The sequence below is a fragment of the Motacilla alba genome, chromosome 5 (genome assembly GCF_015832195.1).
Source record: "Motacilla alba alba isolate MOTALB_02 chromosome 5, Motacilla_alba_V1.0_pri, whole genome shotgun sequence".
NCBI classification, from domain to species: domain Eukaryota; kingdom Metazoa; phylum Chordata; class Aves; order Passeriformes; family Motacillidae; genus Motacilla; species Motacilla alba.
This window is the reverse complement of record NC_052020.1, coordinates 18,170,376-18,186,961: the sequence shown is the minus strand read 5'-3', so window position 1 is coordinate 18,186,961 and position 16,586 is coordinate 18,170,376. Positions and strand designations below refer to the sequence as shown.

Below are 16,586 nucleotides of genomic sequence, written 5' to 3'. Positions count from 1 at the left end.
GGGGCTTATAAACCAAATTTAACCCACAGTTTTACATGCAAAGGGAAGGGCTTTTTTTTCCTACATACTGAAGATGGAAGATTTGCTTAAAAATATATTATGCCCCAAATGTAAGGCTTATGTGAATAGTTTTAAAAGCAAATAGAAGACTTAATCTTAAATCTTAAATTTCATTTGTGAAATGCAAGAAAATTGAACATGTTGTCTGCATTCACCTAACCTTTGATGTACTGCCTGAAAGAGAAGGCTGGACAGCCAGAGTGTTGTTAAACTAGAGCAAAAACCTACCTTCACTAAAAACTAGATGTAAACTAGACCACAAAAGCATTCACTTTTTATGAAAAACTGCTTTCTCCTCAAAAAAAGCACCTACCAACAACAACAACATCCCAAGCCACACCAAACAAACACTAACTCGAAGCACAGTTGACAAAAGCCCTTCTATACTAAACTTAGGTAGCTCCTGTAACTAAGTAATTGCTCAGAGTTAAGGCAGCAATCACCTTGTCCCTACAGAAAATACTGTAATATTGCAACAATAGTAGCACCACGTGGAAACAGGAAAATCTTTTATCAAGCTCATCTGGTACAGAAATGAACTAAGATGAAAATGAAAATGAAAACTTTTTCTCCTTTAAAAAGGGGACCTAAAATCCAGAACTCCCTACTTATGTCAGTCTTCTATTAATTACCATGGGCAATATGGGACACCCTTGTTATCAACAGACTTCACTTGGGTGAAGGAAGTAATTCACTTTTGAGGACTGTTCAGAGGTTTGTGTCTCCTTTGCTGTGACCAGTACTTGCAACGTAGAGCAGCACTATGCAATATATGTTATCACCTCTGCAGCAAGGAGATTCAAAACCACCAACTTACTTTATAAAAGCCACCCAGGGGCCAGTAACTACAAGCCATTATCACCAATTCGCTGTTGTGCATCAAGAAGCTATGTAATGAGATGATGCTTTATTTCCCCAATGTTATTATCAACATATGAGAACCATCAGCTTTCTTGAGTTTTACTTGGAGGAAGTTAGGGCATCTAAAACCTCTCAAGAATGTTTTCCACTGATTATAGCATTAAGTTGTTTCTTTTATAAAACCTCATAATGCAAAGGGCATTTTTATGTAGGTATACACATCCATACACACACACATATATATATGCTAATGAGATAATAAGACTTGACATCAAATGACACCAAACATTTCTAAAGGCTACTTAAGCTGAAATTTTCAAACCAAAAACTTCAGCTCATACATTAATTGTCCAAGGACACCACAACATCAAAGGAGAAAACATCTATCTACTCCAGAGAACAGTTAATCCATACAATTAACCCTCCTTCACATCACATCGCACTATAAATGCGAACACATGCTCCGTTTCTGCATTGCTCAGAAGATTCTCCAAGATGCTAATCTCGTCACTAATGAGGTGCAGCACAAACAATTAAAGACTTGCAAAAATAACACACAGAGATTAGATTTTTTTTTATTTAAAAAAGAACCTCCCGACACCCCCAACGCCACAGGCTGTGCAACATGTGAATTGCATAGAAACATGTGGCATCATCCTTCCTTCAAAGCTGGATATGTTAGACCCATCAAATCCTTGATCTTTCAGTATCACAGTTTTATTAGACTAGAGAAAATTTGATTTAAGTCCCATTTTAGCCTATGTCATTGATCAGACTCCCTCTCTCTGATGTAGGGATTTATTAATACTATGTTTGATAGATGGGGGAGACTGGTGTCAGAGGAACAGAAGGAAGTTAAAAAATAAAATAATAATTAAAACAATGAGTAAGGATAAGACACCCCACAAACCAGAAGATAACCAACCAGGTTACTTTCAGGCCTAGTTTACTACATGGCCACACATTTTTGTGCTGTCACTAGAAGGAGCACAGAATTGAAGCAGAATTCTGCTTCAACTGAAACCACTGGGCAAAACACTCCATCTGAGACACAGCCTTGTCCTAATCTACACCAGGTGTTGCCAACAACCTCCTTCTGGCTTAGTGTAACACCATCAGTTACCAAAAGTTCCCAGTAGGCTCTAAAATATACAAAATTGGTAACTTCACTGAGTGGCATTCCATTGTTGTAACTTCATTTGCATGATCTGTGCCTATATATTGTATTAGAGGGGGAAAAAAACCCACATCACCATTCTCCAGGATTTAGAAGCAGTAAGGGAATCAGTTGCTGAGTTCTGTGTCAAATAAGCCACTGGGGAAGAGTAAAAAAATAACTAAAACCTAAAAAATAAACTGCAAATAAATCAAATTCAGGCCTTTTCTGGTAGCGCCAATTTTACAAAGATATAGAGAGATGTGCTTTGAGGTAGCCAATATAAGAGTTTCAGGAAACCTTGGGTTTTTTTAACATGAACTTGCAGCTGTCAGAACTAGGAAGTTTTGTGCCATTTCAGACACTGGGAAGAATTTTGAAACCATTACTGCTTGGCCAGTGCAACAGGTGAAGCTGAAGTTGGGAGATCTGTAGGATGCAGCAGAGTTTGACCAGCCATTTGGCACATGCTCAGCCAAACGTGGGAGAGAGCATTCTCTGCCTGCCTATCTGCTGTACACTCATCTATTTGTCAGTGTTTTGGGATCATCCCAGCAAAAATTTTCCTCTCAGGATTAAGCAATATTTATGACAAGGCTTTGAATAAATTAACATTCCATGTTTCAAAGTGTTTCTGAATAAAGATAATAAAACACAGTCACTTCTGGCCACATACACAAGAGAGATCTTACAACTGACATCGTACACATCAATAACTGCAAAAAAATCCCTCCAAAAAAAACCCAAACAAAAAAAAAAAAAAAAAAAAACCAAAACAAAAACAACCAAATAAACTCTACACTGGTTTTTCTTCCCAGTCATCTTACCTTCCTGGGGAAAGCCAAAGTTTTGGAATTGAATTTGAATAGCTTAAAAGCTAAACTTTCATTAAAAGAAATGTTGCCAAGCACACTGAGCAAACACAAGTTACTCAAATACTCACAGTAATCTGTTCCCAGTGTCCTGTTGAAGTTTAAATACCAAAATAACCCTGTGAAGTCCATTCCCTTTTATAAACAGCCAACATTAATTCAGACTTTAGAATAACAAACTGGTGCTAAAATTGCTTTTTGCAGTTTTAAGTGTGTGCACATAACATTTAAACATCTCCCACTGTGCTTGACTGCTCTATTCTTGCATATAAAGCACTTCCAATTAAAAAGAAAAAAAAATCAATATTAGGTCCTGGAGAAAACTGGAGATTTTTGTAGAATTTGGTGTACTGCTTCTGCCTCACAATAAAGCAGAAGACAAGTTACACAGGAGAAAGCCCTGCATGCAGCTGTAATTCAGAGCACAGCAGCTGACAAGTTATATTTTTATCCCTACTACCTCCTCACAATCTCCAGTTGATGCCCAAGACTTGAGAAACCATGCAATAGCTTTTCATTAGTAATGGAACATCGTCCCTTCAGTGCTGCGATGCTTTACTGACCCACTCATCACTTCCTGCTAACACAGTGGATTGCAACAGCAGTGGCCCTTGTGCGTCAGCAAAGAGACACCTGTAGGCATTTCAGTTTCCAACAGAGACCATATTCATAAAATAAATGAGTTTAAAAACCCCAAAAAACCACCCAACCCAAAAAAAACCCCCAAAAACCACCAACCCACACAACAAAAAACCAAACAAACCTGCTGCTACAGATTCAAAATAAGCAGGAAAGAATATGTAAAGCAGCTTCCTCACAACTAATGGTCAGGGATCCAAACACCTGGAGAATTTAACAGTAATTTAAAAAAGAACAGCAGAATTTACAAGTAACAGAACAAATTCCTACCCCACACTAGTAAACATGAGTTGAGTGTACCTGTCCTACACTGTGGCTTCCCAAGCAAATCAATATTTTTCCTGTTGTCCATTCAAAGAAGTCCTCCCACCCACCTCTGCCTCATTGCCAATCAAGGGCCAAATGTGTCTTCAAGGATATTCTTGCCGTGTGACCCAAAGTGTTCCCACAGACTCTTGGAAGGCTTCCCCCCTCAGAAACCACCATTTGTGGATAAAAGTGTCCTAAGAGGCTATCAACAAGTGAATGGAAATGTGACATGTTATAAACAACCATGATAATGAAACAGTTTACATCAAGATGTGACCAGCAGATGCTCAGATTCAGTAACATGAGCCTGTAACTCACTCTCAATCTCCACAGTGTGAAATGAGTTCCAAGACCAAGACAAATATAAGACCATAATAAAGTATTCCAGAACTAATCTTTGTGGGGGAACCATTCCAAAATACAAGCGCCTCAGGGGAAGTAATTGTGGAATAGCTGTTAGATTTTGAATTCATATTCTACCTCAAACAAAGCAAGTTTTGTTACCCTACAAAAGCCTTATAATCTGTACAAGGAAAGAGATTCTAACAGGCCCCAAGTAAGTTCCTCGAAGTTGAACACTTCAGTACATCTGCTCTAGAAAGAAAACTTTTTGCTAAGGCCCTGCAACACTGACTGCACAGAATCCCAGGAGCCAGAAAAGCACAAAAGACAGGACCCCAGAATCTTTACCTGTATCTACCAAGTATTTTCTACAGTGGTAGAAGCAGGCATTTTGCATAGATAAGAGCACCATTGTCAAGAAGCAAAGACTGCTTGGAGGACCAAGTCAGCTGTACCAAGACCTTACAGTACTCCACATCCTCCCTCATTGCACACAGACTTCCTCAGGAAAAAAAAAAACAAAACCAAAACACCCAACAGGCAAGAGGCCAACACTCACAAAGATCCCATAGCCATTGTTCAGAGAAAACAAGTCACTTGCATCATTCCCCACATGCAATAAGCTCTGGGCTGGCTGTGTTCTGCCTCTGAGGACCAGCACCAGATGTGCTCTATCTCCACATGCCAGGAGTTCCACAACCTGGGAATCAGCAACCAGAGTTCTTTTCCATGAGCTAATTACTGTCACAAGATGGTGAAGGACCAGATGTGCTAGGGTGGTTAATACCCAAGGTAAATGAATCCTAGATCACTTACATCTTTTGCAGGTAACAATGAAAACCTTCATTTGGACCATGCAAGTTGAGAGATAACATCAACAGAGGTCACAAGCAAAGTATTTCCACATGCTCATTCTCTCTCCATTGTGCCCTAGACCGAATGAAAAGCAGCAATCCTCAAACACACACTCAGCTGCAGCTTCTCCAGTTTTACCAATTCTGTCATGGGCAGACAATGTCAGTGGAGCCACATGCTAAAGGGACAGCAGGCAGCTTTTCCAAACTGCCAGAAATAGAAGGGTGCTTTGGGGCTGCTTTTTCGTTTTGCTCAGGGTTTGGTTTTCTGCCTTTCATTCAATGATGCTGCCTCACCATCCTACTTAGGGAAGTAACCTAAGAAGTTCCCAAGAGCTCTCTTGACCACTGGGCAATAAAAATTACCCACCTATAGACATTTCAGCCTTTAGCAGCCTTGGTTCTTCACACAGCTGGGGGAGAGGGGAAAACAACACAAAGGAAGCAGGTAGAAGTTTTAGAAACAATATACAAGATCTCTGCCTAGAAGATCTTTGAAGTTAAGAAGAAATACTACCAATATAGGAAAGTGATACTGCGTGCAGAAATTGTAAAGTAAAGGCTGCAAAAGGGAAGGAAAGTAGTTATGCAAGGTCAAATATTTAGGTGCAGAACACTGATCAGGCATACAATTTTGATGAATAAATACTCATTGCCCTGCCTTTTAAGGAATACCTTACCTATGATCCTGTTAGATTGAGGCTTCATTCCTCTCTAATGGAACAACAGTCATTAAGAGAACAATGCAATGGAGTCCAGCAGAGCAGGTTCACTCCTAGATGGTTATTTCAAAATCATATGCACAGGAGAAGATGACTCTAAGGTGCTTCTTGTGTAAAACACTGCAAGATGCACTCGGAGACCATTTCTGTATCACTGTCACCTGTTCTCAGACAAAATGCTGAGAGTTCACAGACTTCAGGGCATGCTTTGGTAACGCCACCAAAACCAAATCCAGGTATACTGAATTCCAGTCACATACCTGGCAACTGTGAAACTCTCCTCCTTAAAATTCTGTGTCAACAACTAACATCAGGCATTCAAGTCTACACAAAAAGTATGGTTGTGGTTTTCTAGCTTATGGAAATTTTTTTTTCAGAAACAGGAGGTTATTCAATAACACACCCATTAGAATGAAAGGGGGAAAACAGAGGAGGAGAAACTGGTTAACCAAGTGTGTAAGCATGTGGGAACACGGATACTTATTGCATACATGCTCACACACAGACATATGAGGAAAAGCTCCCCACCATCACCCTGTCCCTCCAGAGCCTCACATCCTTCCCTGTGTAAATACTTCACCATAAGCTAGCCAGGACCTTGAAGAAGATTACTTCTGCCTAGGTCAGCATTTTTCTGAACTAGGAGCAACTCTGTCTCTGCTTCAGGAGAACTGAATGGTCTGGTAGCTACACAAGCTACAGAGCTCACTTGAGCTGTCTGCAACTCTTACCAAACACCTGCAGATCATGGTTTATTCACTGCAAGTATATCCAACACTTACATTTCTGCTGGTATCTGTGCATTTCTCCAAATTTTACCATTACCTACAATGTTCACAGAAACTAAGTTATGAGAACTCTTAAGAATTCAGTTACTCTATTCAAAAAGCCTCAAGGAATATTTCCTCACTCTTCAGAGGATGGATCCTTATGTTAGTAACCATAAGGTCACTAACGGAAGGAACCAAAAGGTGCTTCTGCAATCGAAAAGCGCACCTTTTTAACAGCACCACAGAAAACCTTCTGTGTAGATTCCAAAGCCACAGCTGACATCGAGCCGAGGGTTTTGTGCCTCAGGATGGGAGGGCTGTTGAAGATAGGCCAGATGAGATGAAAATCCAAATTCATTTTTAGGGGCAGGGAAGGACTGCAAATGATTTAATTCCAATATATTGAGGCTCCACAATAATTGTGCCTGCATTAGCCACACCCTACCCACTCTCACTATGTAGCTTGCCTAAGTAAGTCCAGATGTGTGACTGCTTCTGAGTATGCCCCTTCTATCACTGAACACCTGCAAACTGAAGATTTAGAACATAAGCAATAATCTAACACATTCAGACAGTAAAAAACATACTGCTAAAACCCAGACAGACCAAAATTCCCTCTAACTACATATTTCTTTTATTCAGCTTTTGAAGATGCAGATAATGTATAGATTTTTTTTAAATCATCCACAGTTGGGCAGACTTTCTAAGTGGAAAATGCCACCCATGTACATTTTCGTCGCCTTAGCTCTCACTTGGGAACACAAATAACTCAGCAGTTTAATTTGCTTTTATATCTTTTGGGATAGACACATCCAGGTAAGTCAGCAATATATATTTCTGAGGTTAAAACATTTTCCCTTTGAAAAAAAAAATCAAACATAGATGCCTAAACACCTCATACTTCAAGCTGCTGAATTTCAAGCAGGGGAAGCAATCAGGAAAAAAATCTAAAGCAAAACTATTTGCATCATTTATATCATATTTTGTGTCAAAATTCATTCCTATAGGGCAGGCAACTCTACTCTGAGCTTTTTCTAAAACCAGAAAGTTTTCAACAACTGAAAACAAAGCAAAAGGTGACAGAGAAAATAGGAAACTTGGTGGCCATTAGTAAACTTCCTTAAAGGGGACAGAATACATAAGTGACACTTTATTTGAAATAACTAGCTACACAAAACCTCCAAAGCTCTTGGAACAATACACACAATATAAGAGGGGACCAATACACATCCAACACTGGGTAATTTATGATTCAGTGGCCAAAGGTGACACCTTCTATAAAACAAAGGATTAGGGGTTTGGTTTTTAAGTTCTGCTGCTTTGAGAAATTCAAGAAACAGCACGCTGACTTTTGTATTAGCTTCAACTGCTAAGAAAGAATACCAAGTTATGTTATATAGACATTGCCTAGTTATACTACAGAGAATAAATCTCATAACCTCCCATTTCTTTTCTTCCTTGGGTTGTTCACTGTCATCACCAGAGACAAACGGTTATCCAAGAGGCAAACCCTCACTTTTTCTCTTCCTGTATAATGAAATGTAAAACTGCTAAAAAGATAGCTCCATTTCAGAATACATTTTCCTGGCATCAGCAAGACACTGGTATAAGTGACTGAGCATGTATTGGGCTGGTGTGGCAATGTTTTGGTGACAGAAGGGGCAACAGGGGTGGCTTCTGTGAAAAGCTGCTGGAAGTTTCCCCCATGCCCCATAGAGCCAATGCCAGGCAGCTCCAGCATGGACCCACTGCTGGCCAAGGTCAGGCCCACGGATGATGGTGGGAGTGTCCCCAGGGAAATTAACAAGGAAAAACAAGATATTGTGTAGATAACAACATGTGGTGAACTGACTGCAGCCCCCTTTCCTTGTCCCCCTGCACTGCTGGCAGTGAGGAAGGAGAAAAACAGGAATAAAATTAAATAAGCCAGGCAGGAAAAGAGGGGTGAGGGATAGGTATTTTTAAGATTTTGTTTTACTTCTCATTATCCTACTCTGATTTGATGGGTAATAAGTTGAACTAATTTCCCCAAGCTGAGTTTGTTTTGCCCGTAACAGTAATTGGTGAGTGATCTATGCCTGTCTTTACCTCCACCCGTGAACCTTTTGTTCAACTTTCTCTCCCCTGTCCAGTCAAAAAGGGGAGAGATAGAGCAGCTTTGGTGAGCACCTGGCATCCAGACAAGCTCAAACCACCAGAGAACTAAAAACAGTATTGTGAAGACAAATACGCAGCAGAAATATTTCCAAATGCCACGGCTTTGCAATTGTCCTTCTAAAGCAATCACTTTTTACCCCAAAAATCTTATTTTTGTATCTGCCCAAAAACTTGTAGAAACTGCCCCTTATTAGTTATTTGAAAATAACCCTTGAACAATAATAATTACAGTAAAGACATAAGGCCTTTCACATTGCCTTGAGTATCATTTATGCTCCACTTCTAGAACTAAAACTACAAAATAGAAGACTTTCTTAAACTTGACACACAGATTTCAACAGCCTCTTCAGACAAAGTCTGGTTACACAGGAACATGCCACAGCTTTCACAACACCCTAGAAATTGTGGGCTGAAAGAAAACAACATGACAAAGTGCCCAAGCACCCCACTGGGTGCAAGGAACAGCAAAACCTCATAACAATAAGGCAGCTGGCAGACTACTCACTCAATGTCACAAAAAATACTCTTCAGTCTTACCTGAAAGAACAGATTTAAAGGATGTGTTATTTAGGAAGTCTGAGAAACAAGGGGGAAAAAATCCCAACTACGAGAAATCAAGATACAGGTGGCATAAGCCAGAAAGCCCCCAGAGATGTGTTGTGCTGGGAGCCCGGTGAAGTGTTCACCTACCCCACGCACAACCCAGCTGTTTACTTCAGGAGCACATACTAAGGACAAACAAGGTAGTTCTGATCAGTTTCTGATCATAGAAAGTCCACTAAAAAAGCATTTCATCTCCTACAGCAGGGCCAAAAGGAAGCAACTTGATAGCCATACTCTACAGCATGATGCCGTGTGATAACAAAAAAACCAAAACAATCAAAACCAAATCACACCATTTAATTATATTTCTTGTGTTCTAAAGATTTTTTTCCCCTTCTTAAGCCCAGCTAGGACAAGTTCAATTTGGAAGAACAGAAAATAATGTCTGTGCAAAATTAATGAAAAATAGTACAAGAACTGGAAAAAGCATCCATGAAACTGGAATCATAATTTCCAGAAAAGGCATGTTGAAGTTATTGACCAGGATTTAAGGGTATTACTGCTGTTAGGCATAATCTGTGCCTAATTCAAGCCATGGACTATATGACTTAAGCTATAAATACATATAGAATTCCAGAAAAGTTGTCAAATGATGCATCAACAACCAATACATTATAGCAGCACTGTACACTTTCATCATCTGAGTCTTCTCAGATTCTCTACTCCCTTTTTTTTTTTTTTAATTTAGTTAAAACCAGCACTGAACAGCAGAAAAGAAAAACAACACCTGCTAAATCACATTATAGCATCAGTATTCGATTCCCAAACCCCAAAGCCAAGAAGTTCACTAGGCAGGTTCATTCAATCCACTGCTACTCCTCATCAGCCCAGAGGTGCAGAAACACAAAGCAGACAACACTCACTCACACTCTCTGGCCTTGCTTTACTCTTAAAAACACCACAGAAAGAAGAGGTCAAGCTTCTGTCTCTACTGACTGCCCCCTCCTTCCTCCAGTCTAATTCTTGAAGGCTGAGGATCAAGAATCCCCCAGGGTTAATTTATCACATTAGCAATCATGTGCAACAAGTTCAAAAACCTGTATTGAAAAATGTAGAATGCATTACATTTAATGCAACAACATGGTGAAATAAACAAAATGTACAGCCATGGCGTTTAAAGAAAGGGCAAGAGAGAACATCTGGAATCACCATTACAAAACGTTATCAAATTCTAAGCCACGTGAAGAGATATAAGATAAGTAACTCAGTTTATCTCCCTCTCAGAAAAAACTCGAGCCAGCAGGTGTCCTGTAAGACAGAGATACCAAATTAAAACCACTGCACTTTCACAGAACACCATACGCCCTTTAACAAGAATTCATGAGAAAAACATGAAAATCAAGACCTTTGTGTAACCAAATAAAAACTAGAAATACAGTTTCCATCTTTCTACTTTCCATAGTAGAAGGGAGAGTTACACCCTAACCCACTTGCAACTTCATTTCTCCAGTTGCATCATCTTTCAGGACAGCTCAGGAACACCACACTTGATTTACTGAATAATTACCTGGTTTACATCTATAGTCTCAACAGGAAGACCAGAGTTCAAAAATTCTGCCTGCCACAAAGACAACTTTTGTTACTGTTTAAAGTAAATGAACTTTAACTGGGGAAGCTCAATTTCCTTATGTATAATAGATAAATAACAGATGCCGTCCTTGCAGAACATTCAAAATTAGCTAAAAATACATACAGCATTTACAAAATTAAAAGTGCCAAACAGAATTCAACAATTAATATATTATTAACCAGGCACTTTTTGAACACACATGCCAACATCTGAGCTTCTCAGACCACTGACAATCTCACCAAGAACTTACTACTGCATCTGCTGTCAGTGCTGTTTATTGCAATACCAAAAAGCCTTCATACTGTGAAATGAAGACAATTCCGTAGCTGATTTACAGTCAAGAAAGCTCTTTTCCCAGTAGGCTGTTTCCATTAAGTTAATCTAACACACCACAAATTATTTATTGGTTTGAAAGCAGTTTCAATTGCTTTAACACTTTTGTCATCCAGAGCAAACACACCAATTTAAATCAAGCATGTGTCAATTTATTGGCATCCTTGCAAAAGCTGCCCATGGATTTAACATCAATACAAAATGACACCTTACATCTGTCTGTGCTGGCAGGCAAAGTGTGACTCAAGCAAGAATAAAGGAAAGAACACCTAAATTAAAAATCTTGTTTATTACATAGACCCTCAACATCCTTACCAGCCCATCACCCATTCCTTACACTCTTTGGAGCTTCTCTGTCAAATTGTGTGGCTTAACAGATAGTTTCAATCTTTAGTAAACAGAAACCACAAAGATGAGACACTGCTAAGCTCCACATTCCAATTTTTCTGAGAGAGAAGAAACCAGAAGAATTGTTGGCCCATAAGCTCCAAACAACCAACTGTACTGAACAATACTTTGTGGGACATAGTTCCCATTTTCTTTCCTGCTCTCACCACAACTGTTTCATCACACAAAATCTCAAGAATTCCTAAAAATATCCTTTGACTCTATCATAAGCTTTTCCATAGCCTAACTTTCAGTTGGCAGTAGGACTCTCCAGAGCTGCTTTTTCCAGTTTAGAAGTCCCAGATGAGAGCTATCAGGAGATGGCACATCTCTGTCTTCTTCAGAAAGACCTCAGCGTCCAAACAGCACATGGGTTTGCCTAGCCAGCATCCCTAGCCGTCATCTTAATTCTTTATTCCTGTCCTAAGAGAACTTGCAGTGTTGTTAGACATGTCCTGTCAGAAAGAAGATGAAAAAAAAGAACAATCCACATGCCACAAAATCTAAGGAAAATGCTGTTTCCCACTGTGCACAGTAGAGCTGCACTGTTGCTGGTCTGTGCCACAAACTTGGGAGGGGGGGGGGATAATTGTTCTACTGTCATTCCTCCCCTGAAGCTCAGGTTGGTACTTATTTGAGTTCTCCACAGAGGTCTTGAGCAGAAAATAGCATCCATTTCTTTCAAGGGCTCTCGGTGCTCTGGGATTTTTCCAAGCCACATCAACTCCCAAGAGAAATTCTGAAAAGCCAAACATTTTGACTGTTTCATAGCCCTTCGGTTACACACATAAGGAAAAAAATAAGAGGATTTCTTAGGAAGGTGGTATTGTAGGTAACTTTATTTCTCTTCATTCTAAGAAGGAATTTAAACCTAATTATTGCCCTTAGTCTCAAGATGGCAGGCTGCTTTCATACAATACAGTAAGCTCACAAGAAATACTGATCTAACATGAAACTAAACCTTGTTATTATAGCTGTTTCTGAGCACCACCAATTGAAATTCACCAAGAGAAATTTATTTCTGTTTTGACAAAAAGAGAGAGAATTGCTTTGAAATGTACAGGGCTGGTTAATTTTTAACTAGAAGCAGAGTTACAGTAGACACTTATATAGTAAGTCAGGTGTGTCTATATTCCAGGAGAGGTTTTGTAACCTTTATTTCTTGTTACCCTGCCAAATCTTACCTTAATGCTAAAGGATAACAAGTTCCCAGAAACAATCTCTGTTTGCTAAAAAGTTACCTTGGCTTGCCTTATTTGAGAAACTTGCAGGACTGAGAAAACATACAGCTGGGACAAAACCCATAGCCTGTTTTACTAGCAACTACATTATAAACAACTAAAATAAAAATTCTTAAGCTAAAGCAGCAAGGGGCAAGGGTGGAGCTTACACTGGTGTCGATGAAATACATTCATGTTCTTCTATGTACTAACTTTGTGTGTCACGCTGATCTACGTATTTCAGGCATCTGTAGTATGAGTGATTTTAGGACATCTCTGTGTGCTTTAAGATAAATCTAAATAATTTAATTTAAAATGAAATAGTAACAAAACAGTTTACATACCATACTACAGACAGTTAAACCCACTTAACTTTCCCTGGAGAAAGAAGACTCAGTGCTTTGAAAGTATGAACTTAAACTTCACAGTCAACCTGAACTTTCATTATTTCCTCACTATTTCAAGTGGATTTATGACCATAATTTGTGACAGACCCTCACATCATGCTAGTAATAGCTACTAGGAAAAAAGAGTAACTAACCCCCCTAAATCAATTACAGACCGACTGAAATGGCACTGAAATGCACTTGAGGACTCCTACACAGCACATTTCCCTGTCATAAAATCAGTAAGTGATTTTTCCTGCTACCTTCTACATTAACCACAGCAACAGGTTTCACTAGCTATAGGTTATCTCATGTAAACACTATGGATTAAAAGTCATTTTAGGGTTGGTTGTGCTCAAATGCATTTTTTATTTCACGCTCCATCCCTAGTTTCAAGTATTTGTAACCATCACACTTCCCTGCGTCACTCTCCTCTCTTCACCTTTCTGTATCCTGTGTTTGTTGGTATCAGGCAAATAGTTGTTACATTAAAGAAAACTAAGATACAAATCTCACTATTTTGGGAAACATTCAAGTGCATAACAAGACACAGTAAAGCAAGCATTTGTGAGTTTAAGTAAAATTAATTTTGGCTTGAGATAGCTCTTAAGCAAGAATTATCTCAACTTATTTGAACATTTCAAGACCTCCACATGAAATACCCACTGTGCAATAGTAACAATCCATAACTTACAGTATTTTCACAAAAATGAAAAAGCATTAAATACTTTGCATGAGCAAGAAATTCCTCCCTTCGAGGAAGGACCAAATGCAACGATCATTTTGTCTTTTCACAGTGAAATGAGTCAAGTGCAAGCCATATCTGAAACAGGTTTATCATTATTTCAAGCCACATAAATAAAACCACTCCTGACACCACCACATACAGAGCAAGAACTTAGAGCTCTACAGCAAAATTATTTCACAGCCAAAGTATTCAAGATCTATTGCAACATGCCAAACTTCAGTGAAGCTGTAGCACTGCAGAAGCTCCCAGCAGATTCCCAATCGTGCAGAGATGCATTTACATATTTGTAAGATAAGCACATCAAAACACTTTAAATAGCTAAAAGTCAGGCATCTCCTTACAGAGTAGAGATTCTCAGAAAGGGAATTAAATCCATGAAGAGCCTCTCATAGTACATCCATGCTCCTTCTAAAAGGACAGATGAACTGTCCTTAAAAGTACTGTCAGGATCAACAAAACAAAACCTTCCTTATAGGTAGGCAGAACAAAGACAATGTCATTAGGATCTGTAACTAAGACTCCTTAACTAATTATTAAAAACTGTACATTTGTAGCCCAGTTCTCCCATGCATGTTAAGGAAAGTGACTGTTCATATCAAACATACACTATATTAAATGAATCCCTGTCTCTCAAACAAGGTGAAAGAAAACCAAACTCCAAGTCAGAACTTATTCCTTAGTTTTATCATGAACTCTTATTTTCCCCAGAATTCCAAATACAAAGTTCTCCCTTTTTTAAAAAGGGATTTTTCTGTTAGAACCTTTAAAGTAAATGTAAGGAAATCCTTTAAGGAGCCTTCATATATTAACTAGAAGTCAATTTCCACCCTCCACCCCGCCCCAGAAGCTACATTAGCTTCATTCAGTGAAGCAGGAGTGTGAACATCTCCACACGAACAGAAGTGTTCAGAAAGGAACAAACCACATTTCAGGTTTTCAGAAACATTTTTAAAAGATTGTGGCAGCGTGCATGGACAAGGTGGACCCTGCGATACGAAGGGTATCTTTTTGATATAATCCAGGCACAATAAGCAATACATAATACACACCCACACAGGGCTCCAACTAAAAATATAGAATGATGATGCCAGCAGAATATGGTCTGTTCTCTTCTTCTAAATGACAGTTCTAATAATTACAGGAGGTTTGAAAAGGTGGGTGGCCTAATAAAAAGAGGCCCTGAGGTGATGTTCTGACAGCCTTGGCCACACTGTCGAGTTTTCTAAACTACCTAGGAAATCGCAACAACCAGGCTTCGGCTTGCTCAAGCACAGAGGTGATGTATCCAGGCAGACCACATGCAGCAGCAAAAAACCAGAAGTCTCGCACATGCAGCCCGAACTCCAAGTCTTGGGCGAGACAAAGTCGGGAGCGAAGCCGCTCGCAGGAGGAACGGACACCGTCCCGCTCCCCACGGACGCTGCAGGCACGGCACCGCCTCCGTTTATTTGGGATTTAAAACGATTAGCACACTCACTTAAAAACGGGACGGCCAAGGGAAAGCGGAGGGCAGGCTCCGGGCCCGGGACGGGGCAGCCGGACTGCAGCTCCGGCATCGCCCGCGGGGCCGAGCCGGGCCGGGCCGGACCCCCGCCCGCCGCAGCGCCGCCCCCGCCTGCAGCCTCACATCGGAGCCGGGGCGAGGGGGAGACACAGGGCACGCACACCAAACTCGCCTTCCCCCCACCCCCTCCCCGGCCCGGCCAAGAGTTTGAGCGACACCCGACACCGACCCCTCCAAACTCCGCAGAAATCCCTGCCCGGGACCGCGGAAGGACGGGAGCGGGGGGGGCGAGGGGAGTGGGCGACTTTTGTCTCTCTTTTTGCAGCTGTGCGCGTTTACCTGAGCCACCCCTGAGGGAAAACCGCCTCGCCCCCCAACGGGATGCGTCCCGAGGGAACAGAGAGGAGAGGCCTCCTTTTCCTGCGCACCCTTTTTGCGGGAAAGAGTGGCGAGGAGCGATAGTTTTGGGGGGGAAAGCGGCGCAGGCAGCCTCCCGTGCTCCTCCCGGCCCGTCTCGTCCATGTGCGCGTCCTGCGCCTCCGCGGGAGCCTGGCCCCGCTCCCGCCCCTCCCGCCGCACTCCCGGCGGAGCGCGGGGGAAACTTTGCCCAAGTCCGACAACAAAAGGGACAGCGGCGCTCGCCTCCCCGCCCGCCCGGGCCCCGCGACGCCCCGACGAGCTTACCCCCGGCCGAGCCCGGCTCGCAGCGCAGCACCGAGGCGGCCAGGAGCCGCAGCAGCAGCAGCAGCGGGAGCGGCGGGGCCGCCGCCGCCTCCATGTTGTGCCGCCGCAGCAGCTGCCGAGCGCACGGAGCGACTCAGGCAGGCTCCATGCTCGGGGCGCTGCGCTCGGCGAGCAGGGAGGCGGGGAAGGGGGGAGGCGCTGGAGCCGACCCTCCTTCTCCTCCTCCTCACGCCGCCGCCAGGGAGGGGGCTGGGACGGAGGATCCCGGCTCGCACCGCATCCCGGGAGCCGGCGGGGGCGCACCGTCCCGCCGCGGCGCGGCCCACGCGTGGGAACACCTGGCCGCGCGGGGAGGAGGTGGGGCTCCGGGGCTTTCTTCATCTTGTTAACTCGTTCCTGCTGGAGCAAT

General features: G+C 41.7%; 1 protein-coding gene across 2 annotated transcripts in view; it reads right to left on the bottom strand.

The window, feature by feature from the left end:
* The window catches only part of LRP5 (LDL receptor related protein 5), a 127,609-nt gene extending 111,240 nt beyond the window's left edge, over positions 1–16,369 (bottom strand). Inside the window, exon 1 of one of the 2 annotated variants that reach the window (XM_038136849.1) lies at positions 16,178–16,369. In XM_038136849.1, the coding sequence (XP_037992777.1) occupies positions 16,178–16,271 (94 nt within the window). In that variant the 5' untranslated portion in view covers positions 16,272–16,369. The remainder of the gene's footprint in view (positions 1–16,177) is intronic. The other variant, XM_038136850.1, reaches the window with a different exon arrangement.
* Between the last annotated feature and the right edge of the window lie 217 nt (positions 16,370–16,586).